At 38.3% G+C, this 13999-nt stretch overlaps 1 protein-coding gene across 22 annotated transcripts in view; it reads left to right on the top strand.

The window, feature by feature from the left end:
* LOC105465215 (TIA1 cytotoxic granule associated RNA binding protein) overlaps positions 1-13999 on the top strand; it is a 37368-nt gene that overhangs the window by 16340 nt on the left and 7029 nt on the right. For 11 of the 22 annotated variants that reach the window (XR_011611888.1, XR_003014263.2, XM_011713499.3 and 8 more), the window contains 5 exons: positions 724-822; positions 2236-2290; positions 2463-2495; positions 3729-3816; positions 6942-7017. Coding sequence is in view for 17 of the 22 variants with exons in the window: in XM_011713499.3 (XP_011711801.1) it covers positions 724-822; positions 2236-2290; positions 2463-2495; positions 3729-3816; positions 6942-7017 (351 nt within the window). In the remaining 5 variants the exon portion in view is untranslated. Of the gene's footprint in view, positions 1-723; positions 823-2235; positions 2291-2462; positions 3214-3728; positions 3817-3854; positions 6845-6941; positions 7018-13999 lie in introns of those variants that run through there. The other 11 variants (XM_024787799.2, XM_011713500.3, XM_011713501.3 and 8 more) reach the window with 8 other exon arrangements.

Raw genomic sequence — 13999 nt, 5'->3', positions numbered from 1 at the left:
ATTAATACTAAATTATAGTACTATAGTATAACCTGTTGAAGAAAATAGCTACATATAAAAGCAGTGTGATTTTAAGTGTTTGCTTTTTTTTTTTTTTTTTACTTTTTAATTATTTTAGAGACAGGATCTTGCTGTGTTGCCCAGGCTGGATTCAAACTCCTGGGCTCAAGCATTCCTCCCACCTCAGCTTCCTAAAGTAGCTGTGACTACAGGAGCTCTCCACCAGGCCTAGCTGTTTACTGTTTGTTTTGTTTTGTTTTGTTTTTTTGAGATGGAGTCTTGCTCTGTTGCCCAGGCTGGAGTGCAATGGCGTGGTCTCCGCTCACTGCAACCTCCACCTCCTGGGTTCAAGCAATTCTCCTGCCTCAGCCTCCCAAGTAGGTGGGATTACAGAAGCCTGCCACCACACCTGGCTAATTTTTGTATTTTTTTTTTGATAGAGATGGGGTTTCACCATGTTGGCCAGGGTGGTCTCAAACTGCTGACCTCATGATCTGCCTGCCTTGGCCTCCCAAAGTGCTAGGATTATAGGCGTGAGCCACCTCACCTGGCCTACTTTTTTAAATCTAAAGTGTACTTGCGGAATGGACCATTCATTCTCCATGGCCTGATAACTTAGATGTATAAAACTTGGTTTAAGATTTTTTTTTTTTTTTTTTACATAATTTTAAGGTAATGGGTGAATAAAGCTTAAAATTGGCTTTTGTGTTTCTTCTCCCACAGACAGCTGGAAATGATCCCTATTGTTTTGTGGAGTTTCATGAGCATCGTCATGCAGCCGCAGCATTAGCTGCTATGAATGGACGGAAGATAATGGGTAAGGTAAGCTGTCGTAATTAAAGAAGGTGACTTGCACTGACAAAATTTAAGTTACATATGATTTTGTTTACTTTTTGGAAACATTAAACACCTTTTTTTTTTTTTTTTTTGAAACAGAAGTTTGCCCTTGTTGCCCAATCTGGAGTGCAGTGGCACAATCTCAGCTCACTGCAACCTCTGCCTCCCAGGTTCAAGTGATTCTCCTGCCTCAGCCTCCCTAGTAGTTGAGATTACAGGCGCGCACCAACACACCTGGCTAATTTTTTGTATTTTTTAGTAGAAGCAGGGTTTCGCCTTGTTAGCCAGACTGGTCTCAAACTGCTCACCTCAGGTGATCTGCCTGCTTTGGCCTCCCAAAGTATTGGGATTACAGGTGTGAGCCACCGCGCCTGGCTGAAACATTAAACACTTTATAGCAAAAGGTCAGTTATTCACATATAATATTAAAAAGGTGAGATAAAGCTTTTAGAGGCCAGAGGCCTGTGTTTATGTTAGTATTTTCTTTTTTTTTTTTTTTTTTTTTTTTTTTGAGGCAGAGTCTCACTCTGTTGCCCAGGCTGGAGTGCAGTGGCACCATTTCGGCTCACTGCAAGCTCTGCCTCCTGGGTTCACGCCATTCTGCTTTGGCCTCCTGAATAGCTGGGACTACAGGCACCTGCCACCACGCCCGGCTAATTTTTTGTATTTTTAGTAGAGACGGGGTATCATCTTGTTGGCCAAGATGGTCTTAATCGCCTGACCGCATGATCTGCCTGTCTCGGCCTCATGGTGGCGTAAGCTACTGTGCCTGGCTTTTTTTTGAGATAGAATCTGGCTCTGTCACCCAGGCTGGAGTGCAGTGGCACAATCTTGGCTCACTGCAACCTCCGCCTCCTGGGTTCAAGCAGTTCTTCTGCTTTAGCCTCCTCCTGGATAGCTGGGATTACAGGCACCCACCATCACGCCCAGCTAATTTTTGTATTTTTGTAGAGATAGGGTTTCACTATGATGACCAGGTTGGTCTTGAACTCCTTACCTCAGGTGATCCACCTATCTTGGCCTCCCAAAGTGCTGAGATTACGGGCATGAGCCAGCAGCCTATATTAGTATTTTCCATGGTGGCTTGTACATGGTAAATATCAAAATATTTGCTGAATAACTCAAGCTTGGATGCTAATGGAAAAGAATGAAAGGGAAAAAAATGTGTGTACTTTAGGTAAGAAAGGTTAATTGAATGTTAACAGACATATAAAGATTAGGATTTGTCAACATTATTTCCCTAAATATAGGTCAGAAGATTAAGTATTGAAACTTGACCAGAGCTGGTATCTCCTTCAGTGTTTCATCTTAAACAGATATCTTCCTATCTTTTTATAGATGTAAATGTGATTTTGGGTTTTATTTTTGTGAAGTATAAATGTAGAAATTTTTTTTTAGGAAGTCAAAGTGAATTGGGCAACAACCCCCAGCAGTCAAAAGAAAGATACAAGCAGTAAGTATATTTTATGCTCTTTGAGCATTTGTTTTTATTATACCCAGTAGTTTTATTGTAAAGCCTATAAACATCATACATGTTTGCAGTAATGTTTTGATCGTTATCCTAAGATATGATTGAATGTGTTTGTGTTAATAAATTTAAGAACAAATCTAATCTTTGTCATCAGGTAGTACCGTTGTCAGCACACAGCGTTCACAAGGTAATTGTATCTTCTTAAACATAAAATGAAATCTCTTGAAAGGGTATTCACTAACCACCTGAGGTTTTTTTGTTTGATATTTGGGGGAGGGGGGGTGGGAGGAGATATTATTTCTATTTGTCTCTCTAGCAATATTTTTCTCCTTTCTCGGTGTTGACCAAGTATAGCTTGTCTGCTACTTTGGTGCTAGTTCAAGCTTTCTGATCCCTTTGGTGGCAGCTGATGCCTTAGAACTACTTTCACCAACTAAGGGGCAAAATATACCCTCCTTTCTTGAGGTCGCCATCTGGGCTTCATACCCAGATCTTCCAAATGCTTGAGTTGCTCCTCAAATTTTGTTTCCCAAAGAGTATTCCAAAATGTTGTTTAAGGCCTGTCAAATATGGGTAATTTTTCTTTCCAAATATGCTTTGTCAAATTGATGTATGTGTCCATTTTAAAGTGTTGGTCCAACAATTTTGCATTTTTAAAGTGTTTCTTTTTTTGATAATTGTCTTTTTTAAAAACTTCAGATATGGGATGGTTATTTCTCTCCAATGCTTTTTTAATGGTTCTGATATAAAGTGAAGGGATTACTGTTTTCATTCTGTTGCCTTCAGTCTTAGTTCACTTGCACATGGATTCACATAAACTGAATGGTGTAATGTCTGGGCAACCAAAACTGTTGGCTTTTGAGAAAACTGTCAAATACTTTAACATCAAACTGTTGCAATGCAAGGTATTTCTTTGATTGTTCTTCACAAAATATGGTTAAACCAAGTATATATCACGTAGCTAGCTTCAGTAAATTGTGTTAACTGAGGCAAATCTAGTCTACATAATTCACAGTACCACTATTTTGTTTTAATTTGTAAAGCCTTAATATAGTGGTAAACTGAATAAAAGTAAATAATTATTATTAGAATGGTAACTAAGTCATTAAATTTTTTTGTAGAACTGAAACTTGTATATTATTAGTTTATTTTCTTAGACCAGTATAATTGACTGTAAATAGAAATATAAATGTCACTTTACAGTTAGATGTATCACAGTCGTTTCAGAATTTTTCCTATATTGTTACCTTGATTCATTGTTTAAAATTGATAGGATTTGTATAGATATAGGATAGTGTTTTATTTATACTTTATCATAAGTCATAATCATTTTAAGAATACTTTATTGGATAGATTTTAGTACTTTTTAAATTCTAAAGTTCTATTTTTCTTTTCACTTCCCCTTCCTTCCCCTTATAAGATCATTTCCATGTCTTTGTTGGTGATCTCAGTCCAGAAATTACAACTGAAGATATAAAAGCTGCTTTTGCACCATTTGGAAGAATATCGTAAGTAACAGAAGATAAATAAAATCCTTTTAATTAGAAACAATTATATGTAGACATAACTTGAAAATAATTGTGAATTTTGATAAAAGTGATAAAACATTAATTTTATCACTTGAATATAATGTATTACATTGTTTAGAGATCATTCAAGAAGTTAACAGCCAAAGATTGTTTTCCCATTGATGAATAAACCTTTGGTTTTCAATTATCTTAAAATCCTTTTTCAATTAGCATAGCTCTTAAGAGACAAATATGCCATTGTACATTTTATAGTTTATTATATAGGTATCAAGCTAGCTTCGTGACAGTCTTTAATAAAATTGTGCTGTAACTAGGAATTTAGATGTGTTGGGCACTTCTATGATACCATGCATTTTGTGTTAATATATTTTAACAAAAAGAAACCTTAACAATTCAACTTAAAAAGCAGTTGTTGAATATTATTTCCTAGATATTTATACCCTTTTAAAAAAACTGCTAACAATAATAGTGCCTTAATAATATTTTATGAAGCACTGCCTTGCCTGCACTTGTTATTAATCACACATTTTAGGCCCTTATGAATAAATACCTTACTTAAGATAGCATTCATCATAGAAGAACTTTAAAATTTTGAAAAGCATGCCATATTAGAGTAAGAATAACAAGTTGTTTATAGTACTTTAGAGTAAATAGTTTAGAAAACTTCTTCAGGATTTCTGGTTGCTTTATTATTTTCCACCTAGAAGAATAGTAAAAAGGCAATGCTAGCTGTGGTTTGGTTTGAATAGACCAACAGCAGAGATGAGATGAGGAGACTGGAAAGTAAATGCCAGTAGTATTGGTGATTAATTTTGGGAGCTTTCATTTCAAGTGTTACACTTCGTTGATTAGGGGATGACAGTGCATGTGACCAAGGGATTACCAACTTTAAAGGTGGTCATAGAATTAGGGCTTGTAAATGGACTTCTTTCAGATGAAATTTTTCTTTGTGAGACCTGATGAGGAAAATAAGTACAGCTTTCATTTCTTGATTGTCCCTCCTAATAATATCTTAGAGTTTCAATAATAATTAGCTTGCTTTTGAATATCTGGACTTAGACAGCCTTAGCCTTTGGCCTCTCAAGAGCTCTAAATCTCTATGCAAAATTTGGTGTTTTCATTTTGGTGTGGAAAATCTTTGTAAATTTTATCCTATTGTCAGAGTAGTCACAGGACCATAAAAGGATAAAGAAGCCTGATCTAGATCTTTATTGCTGCTTCTCTAGAGAATCTTTTCAGAGAGAAATAAATATGAGTTGAATATTTTTCAAGGTTAACATTTTCTGAAACTTTAACAAGAAAAAATTTTCTGACATTGTGAACAGATTAAGTAGCTATTTTATTAAATGCTTTGATTTTGATTGAGGTAGTTTTTTTGAAAACATGGGAATTTTAGTTTGGAATTAGGCAAAGCTTGTTTAACAGTTGGTGAGTTTAAGTGACCTTCAAATTTTAGCAATTTCATGATTTACAAATCATGGGTTATAATTTTTTCTCTTAAATATATTTCTGTATCATATTTTTAGTTTGTAGATTTTCTTATGGTCCCATGATTATTGGTGTTTGCTTTTTTTTTTCTTGGTAAGACCTTTAAGTTTCATGATTTTCAATTGAGATAATGTATGATGTTTGAGTTTTAGGCTATATAAGGAGTTAGCTTTCCTACATTTAAAGGAATCATTTGGCAGTCAGTAGCATATTTTCCTGATTTTTTGTTTTTAAAGGAGATAAGTTGATAACTATATATTGAAGGGTTCTCATGATATTCTCTAAAAAGTGCAAATATCAGTGCTTGATTTATAGATGTGTAATAAACAGTGGTCTGTAAAAGCATTTAGTATAAAAAATATGGTGCTTTCCCTTATATACAGCCTATAAACTCTTCCTGTTCCTTGAGTTTAAGGGTAGACTAACAAATTACAGTGTAGAAGAGAGTCAGCTACCAAATTAAATGCATGCGTACCATACAGATAATTTATTAAGTATTTTTACTTATTGAGCATTGACTTACATTAGTTTTCCCTTTTCACCACCACATCTTTGTCATTTTGACCCTGAACACTTAATAAATCACTCAGATTGATCTAAAATATGCTTATGTATACTTTAATAGAAAATTACATTGCATGGCTTTCTGACTTGGGTTTTTGTTATAAAAGTGCCTGTTTTGTTCATGTATCCTGAGAGAGCAAGCATTGTGACATACCTGACTAACTTAAAAGCAGATTGCCTGTGAAGCACAATTTGAGTCCAATTTTTTGAGGTATGGAGTTTTAGCTATCATGGCTGGGTTTTTACTCAATCTCAAATAATAGGGCTCTGGTTATTTTGCAGAGTGTCTCTGAAGAATGGACAGAATTGCCCTGGCTAACTACAAGCTACGGTTCACAGTGGATAAATGTTGGCGTGCTTTTTTACTTTCTGACTTTTTAAAATTTTGCTTTTATATCTTGTAGTTCCAATCAATTTTATATGAATGCTATTTTAAAATTCAGTGTAAAATCTTTTCTTGTGTAGCTTAAAACGTGTGTGTGTCTAGTATTTTTCTTCAATGATTTAACATTTCTGAAAATGTCAAGTTCTCAAAATTTAGACAAAAAGGGGGGTATAAATTTATCTGAAAAAATGAAATAGTTTAATTAGTTTAGGGAATATACAACTTTTTCATTCTTTTGGTTTCCAGTTTTCTTTTTTTTTTTTTTTTTAATGATTAGGTAGAATATAGTGTCAAATAAGTTATAAATTGCATGGTTAAAGAAAGCCATTCATCTAATGTCCTGTGAACTTTATAAGTGGTTAAGTAGTTCATGTGAGTAGCTGCTTTCACCATGCTTAATATTTAAAAGTTTAAAAAGTGTTTTGAAGAGAGAGGCAATTTCTGTACAATATAAATAAACATATATACTTAAGTTATTGATTTGCATGTCTATAAAATTAAGCCTCATTTCCTAATACATGATAAATTTTGTAGAATAAAAGGTGAATTTGCATTAAAGGTTCACTTTAATGAAGGCGAAACATGAGAATGAGATGTGTGTGAAATTCTCATTTGATATCCAGAGGACAGTTTGCAAACCTAAACTTCTGATTGTTTCTGATTTCAGAGATGCCCGAGTGGTAAAAGACATGGCAACAGGAAAGTCTAAGGGATATGGCTTTGTCTCCTTTTTCAACAAATGGGTGAGCTCAATCAGAAGTGCATGGACAATGCTTAAAGAGTAAAGAATGGAAGTGCTCAGTTTTAATTATTAATCTTTTTAATCTGTTGTTTATTTACCCTCACTAGAAGATACCTTCTTCTGTTTTGTCTATTTAACATTTATTGGCACCTGAGTACTGGCATGCAGAGTACTAATGTTTTCAGAATGTAGACAGTAAAGTTGTTTACATTATCAGCCAAAGGTAGATGTTGAAAATATCATTTATGGATTTAATTCATTATCTCCCTAGTTTATATTCCCATGGTAGCTTAGAAGTAGCTAATAAAATACTGTGAGGAGGCCAGGCGCAGTGGCTCACACCTGTAATCCCAGCACTTTGGGAGACAGAGGTGGGTGGATCACCTGAGGTCAGGACTTTGAGACCAGCCTGGTCAATATGGTAAAACTCTGCCTCTACTAAAAATACAAAAATTATCCGGGTGTGGTAGCAGGCGCCTGTAGTCCCAGCTACTCAGGAAGCTGAGGCTGGAGGATCACTTGAACCCAGGAGGCAGAGGTTGCAGTGAGCTGAGATCATGCCACAGCACAGCCTGGGTGACAGAGTGAGACCCTGTCTCAAAAAATAAGTAAATAAAATAAAATACTGTGATGGGTAGGAACTTTTTAAAAAATTATATATTACCCAGGTACAGTGGTTTATGCCTATAACCTCAGCACTTTGGGAGGCTGAGGAGTTTGAGATAAACCCTGGCAATATAGTGAGACCCTATCTCTACAAAATATATATATATTTTTATTTTACTTTATTTAATTTATTTATTATTATTATTATTTTTTTTTTCGGAAATTCCGAAAATTCAGCCGAGCCCAGTGGCTCACGCCTATAATCCCAGCACTTTGGGAGGCCAAGGTGGGTGGATCATGTGAGGTCAGGAGTTCAAGACCAACCTGGACAACATGGCAAAACCCCATCTCTACAAAAAATTAGCCAGGCATGGCGACGCATGCCTGTAGTCCCAGCTACTTGCGGGGCTGAGGCGGGAGGATCACTTAAACCCAGGAGGTCAAAGCTGCAGTGAGTCGTGATGAAGCCACTGCACTCCAGCCTGGGTGATAAAGTGAGACCCTGTCTCAAGAAAAAAAAAAAAACAGTTGAAAACGGTAAAGTATATTGAGAGGTGAAAACAATACAAGGTCAATCGTGTACATGTCCCATCTACCAAAGATTTTTTTTTTTTTTCCTGTAGGATGAGAAAATAAAAATTAAAGAGAATTTATTTGGTTCTTAAAATTGTACTATTAATCATAGCATAATATTTTAGAAAGGTAGAAAAATACTTTCTATAATGGATTAATAGCCATGATTAATTTGAGTTCCTTAGAGGATTGATTCATAGGTTTTAGGATGTTTTAGTGCAACTTAGGGAAATAAATTGGGGGTTTGGTGGGCTAGGAACTCGTTTTTCACATTTTCAAGATTGTGGACTATAGGATTCTGCTATATAAAAATCACTATTGAATGTGTATGTTGTATGAACTAGAGTCAAATAGCAAAGGATGTCTATTGATACCTGTGTATGACCTCTGGAGTTAGCCAGAGGTGTATACAAATTCTGACAACCATTTTAAAACAGATGTAACTTTGAGTAAATAATATAATCTTCTATAAAATCTTCTATAAATTTCAACTTACGTAAAATTTGTGATATGTGCTTGGCTGTGTTATGCAGTGCTACAGCCCTGATTGCAGTTACCCCCAGCCTCTCATCCTGTGTTCTGCGTGCTGGGAAAACCACAATACTGATTGAGCTTAGCTTCTCTGCCTACCCCAAAATAACTGAATGTTGCTGGAAAAAAACTGAGTTCAAGTGGTTTTGCTCCTAATTTAATGGTCACACACTTTAGATGAGTACAGAGTACTGTCTTGGCAAACATGTTTCTCATCTTTCAACCACCAAATTTACATAAAATTCATCCACCTTCCCATTCTTCCTCCTATTATAGTACAGGAAAGGTCCTTCCTGTCAAAGGCAAAATCACTTATGATTGTGTCCCCACCTCTCTTGCCTTTTCAAGGACTTTGAGCTTATGCTGCCACTGCCTCATTTTTTTTTTTTTTTTTTTAAACAGCAGCTTTATTGAGATATAATTCAAGTATACAGTGTGGTTGGGTGCAGTGGCTCACACCTGTAATCCCAGTACTTTGGGAGACTAAGGCAGGCAAATTACTTGAGCCCAAGAGTTTGAGAGCAGCCTAGGCAAAATGGCAAAACCCCTTCTCTATAAAAAATGAGCCAGACATGGTGGTGCACACCTGTAGTCCCAGTTACTTGAGAAGCATAGGTGGGGGATCACCTGACCCCAGGAAGTTGAGGATCCAGTGAGCTGAGATTGCGCCACTGTCTCAAAAAAAAAAAAAATTTTTATTTTTTTTTAATTATACAATTCAGTGGTTTCTAGGTAATTCACAGAATTGTGCAACTATCACCAAAATAAATTTTAGAATATTTTTACCACCCCAAAAAGAAGCTACATGACTCATTAGCAGTCACTATCCTTTTCCTTTCATGCCCCTCCTGCCAGCCGTGAACAATTGTCAGTCTACTTTGTGTCTCTAGATTTCCCTGTTCTCAACATTTCCTATAAATGGAATCATAATATGTGCTGTTCTTGTTGTTACTACTATCCTGTGTCATCACTCTATTCCTTCTCTACTGGATCATTCTCGTCAACCAAAAAACACCTAGGATCTCTCTCTCTCTTTTTTTTTTTTTTTGGACAGAGTCTCACTCTGTTACTCAGGCTGGAGTGCAGTGGTGTGATCATAGCTCACTGCATTTTTGAACTCTTGGGTGCAAGCCATCCTCCTGCCTCAGCCTCTGGAGTAGCTGGGAACACAGGTGTACACCACCATGCCCAGCTAATTTTTTTTTTTAAAAAAAGGCCTGGCTCAATGGCTCACACCTGTAATCCCAGCACTTTGGGAGGCCGAGGTGAGCAACTCATGAGGTCCGGAGTTCAAGACCAGCCTGACCAACATGGTGAAACCCTATCTCTACTAAAAACAGAAAAATTAGCCAGGCATGTTGGCATGTGCCTGTAATCCCAGCTGCTTAGGAGGCTGAGGCAGGAGAATCGCTTGAACCCAAGAGGCAGAGGTTGCAGTGAGCCGAGATTATGCCACAGCACTCCAGCCCAGGCGACAGAGCGAGACTCCATCTCAAAAAAAAAAAAAAAATTTTTTTTTTTGTAGTAACAGTCTCCCTTTGTCGCCCAGGCTGTCCTCGAACTCCTGGCTTCCACCAGTCCCCCCACCTCGGCCTCCCAAAGTGGTGGGGTTATAGGCATGAGGCACCATTCCCGGCCATCTAGGATCTCTTAATCAAAACCACTGTTTATCTTCACATCCCTTCCCTACCTATATCCCCATTTCTCAGCTATAATTCTCAAGAGTTGTTTGCATATGCTTCCCTTTTATCTCCCATTCACAACCATCAACATAGATACATCTATGTTTTTTCTCCACTTTTTTGAGTGAGTAGTTTTATTTTTTTCCTGAGGAGCTGTATCAAAGTATCATAAACTGGATGACTTAGAGCAACAAAAATTTATTTTCTCAATGTTTTGGAGGCATGAAATTCACAATTAAGGTGTCAGCATGTCCATGCTCTCTTGAAGGCTCTGTGGAAGAATCCTTTGTTGCTTCTTCCAAGCTTCTGGTGGTTGCTGGTAATCTTTGGCATTCATTGGCTTGTAGCTGTATAACTCCAATCTCTGCCTTCATCTTCACATGACCATCTTCTCTTGTGTATCCATATAATATCTTTTTTTTTTTTTCTTTTGAGACAGGGCCTCACTCTGTCTGTCACCCAGGCTGGAGTGTGGTGGCACAATCACAACTCACGGCAGCCTCAACCTCCCAGGCTTAGGTGATCTTCCCATCTCAACCTCCTAAGTAGCTGGGACTGCAGGTGTGCACCACCATGCCCAACTGATTTTTCTATTTTTTGTAGAGACAGGATTTCGTCATGTTGTCCAGGCTGGTCTTGAACTCCTGGGCTCAAGTGATCCACCTGCCTCAGCCTCCCAAAGTGCTGGGATTATAGGTGTGAGCCACCGTGCCCAATCTAATCTTTACTTTTTATAAGGACTTGGATTTGGGGCCCACCTTAATCCAATATAACCTCATCTTAATTACTTCTGCAAAGACCCTGTTTCCAAATAAGGCCACATTTCACAGATACCAGGGTGTAGGACTTCATATCATTTTGAGGGACACAATTCAACACATAACATTAGTTAAGCATCTCATGGAGTTCGGACAGGTTAGTATGATAATTGTTTCTTTTTAAGAATGTACATTTCCTGCCAGGCACAGTGGCTCATGCCTGTAATAACAGAACTTTGGGAGGCCAAGGCAGGAGGACTGCTCGATCCCAGGAGTTAGAGACCAACCAGCCTGGGCAACATAGCAATACCCTGTCTCCATTAAATTTAAAAAAAAAAAATGCCTGGTAACCTAGTATGTGGACACCGAATCCCCTCCCATTGCCTGTTGCAACCAGTAAAGGCCGTTCTTACCATAGTAAAAAAAAAAAAGCCAGCTGTGTCGGTGCATGCTTATAGTCCTAGCTACTAGGAGGCTAAGGTGGGAGTATCACTTGAGCCCAAGGAGTTCAAGGCTACAATAAGCTATGGTCATGCCTGGATGACAGAATAAGACCCTGTTTAATTTTTTTTTAAAGAGTTTCCTTTTCGTATCTCAAGAAAGGCCTTGAATTTGCCTGTTCCTTCAGTACTAGGTTAAACTTACCTTTGATGTGTGCACACAAAAGTTATACCCCATTTACTTTTTAGTCTACTCTAAGCTGGTTTCACTCTCATTTTCTACCAATGCTACTGTATTTTCAAGGTCACCTCTTAACCTCTGTTTTCTTGGCTCCCTTGACCATACACGTTTGTGGCTTCTTCCTTCATCACTGGCTACTCCTCCCTAGTCACCTTAGCTAGTGATTATTCCTTTACCCATTTTTCAAGTTTTGCTGTTTTTAAGGGCTCTATCCTAGGCTCTTTCTCTAGTCTGCATGAATTTTGTGTCTTCAGTCTACTTCTCTATGTTCCACACTTACTAACAAATGGTCTTCATTTATATGTCTCATAGCATCTCAAAGTTTTTTCTTTTTTTTTTTTTTTTTGAGACGGAGTCTCGCTCTGTAGCCCAGGCTGGAGTGCAGTGGCCGGATCTCAGCTCACTGCAAGCTCCGCCTCCCGGGTTCACGCCATTCTCCGGCCTCAGCCTCCCGAGTAGCTGGGACTACAGGCGCCCGCCACCTCGCCCGGCTAGTTTTTTGTATTTCTTAGTAGAGACGGGGTTTCACCGTGTTATCCAGGATGGTCTCGATCTCCTGACCTCGTGATCCACCCGTCTCGGCCTCCCAAAGTGCTGGGATTACAGGCTTGAGCCACCGCGCCCGGCCTCAAAGTTTTTTCTTAATGGAGCTTTTTGATTCTTCCTCAGACCTGTTCCCCTTTTCTTTACTAGTCTTTCTCCCCATTTCAATAAATGCTGTCTTTCCAATTTCTCTAGAGGAACCTAAGAGTTATCTTCGATTTCTCTCCTTTTGCTTGTGGCATCTCCTCCAGCCCCCATTATTTTGGCCCTGAGTTTAGGTTACATTCACTGTTACTGCAATGCTGCTGGCCACCAACACTTTTTAAAAATCTAGAATATTGCACAAGTTTCATAAAATATCTTTATCCTCTTACTACCCATTACCCGAAGCCATTCTCCTCTTAGCACTAAGAGTGGCCTTCTTAAAACATAGGTCATGATGATTCCTTGCTTAAAATCTTTCAGTTTCATTCTCTGACATTCTGTTTTGCTCACTAGATTCCACTGAAACTAGTCTTTCACATGCTTCTTTCAGATGCATACCAAACTCCTCAAGCCTTAACACACTTTGCAATAGTTTTCTCTCCACTGGGGCTTTCTTCTCCATTGTTTTGACTTGGCTATCTCCTATTGCTCTCAGGCTCAATTTAAATGTCATTTCAGAAAGACCTTTCCTATTTATCCTGTCTGTAGTAGATCCTTGTGCCCATATTCTCGTATCTCAGCCTTTTGTTTCTGTCATAGGTCTTACCACAATTTGTAATTGCTTTATTTGTTCCCCACAAAAGAATGTAAGAGACCATATATGCTTGTTTACCAGTGTGTCCCTAGCTCTTAACTGTGTGCCTGGAACATAACTGTTCAATATTTATTTGTTGGATGAATGAGAAACCAAATATTGTTAACAAGCTTGTTAGATTGTTTAAAGTAAGATTTTCTTCTATAATAGTCTGAGTTGCATGAACTTTATGATATCTACCTCATTAGGGCTTTTGGACTCAGGACCTTTTCAGATGATTAACGTTCCCACAGTTTAATATTCAAATAAGAGAAGAATAATTTAAAAGCACCATTGGGTTGAGCACGCTGGCTTATGCCTGTAATCCTAGCACTTTGGGAAGCTGAGGTGGACGGATCACTTGAGATCAGAAGTTCGAGACCAGGGCCGGGCGCAGTGGCTCACTCCTATAATCCCAGCACTTTGGGAGGCCAAGGTGGGAGGATCACGAGGTCAGGAGATTGAGACCATCCTGGCTAACACGGTGAAACCCCATCTCTACTAAAAATACAAAAAATTAGCTGGGCATGGTGGCGGGTGCCTATAGTCCCAGCTACTTGGGAGACTGAGACAGGAGAATGGCATGAACCCGGGAGGCGAAGCTTGCAGTGAGCCGAGATTGTACCACTGCCCTCCAGCCTGGGCCACAGAGCGAGACTTTAAAAAAAAAAAAAAGAAGAAGAAGTTCAAGACCAGCATGGCCAATATGGCAAAACCCCATCTCTACTACAAATACAAAAATTAGCCAGGCATGGTGGCGGATGCCTGTAATCCCAGCTACTCAGGAGGCTGAGGCAGGAGAATCACTTGAACCCAGTTGGCAGAGGTTGC

This window comes from Macaca nemestrina, chromosome 13 (assembly GCF_043159975.1).
Source record: "Macaca nemestrina isolate mMacNem1 chromosome 13, mMacNem.hap1, whole genome shotgun sequence".
NCBI lineage: Eukaryota > Metazoa > Chordata > Mammalia > Primates > Cercopithecidae > Macaca > Macaca nemestrina.
The sequence above is the reverse complement of the archived record's forward strand: the minus strand, read 5'-3'. Positions and strand labels throughout refer to the sequence as shown.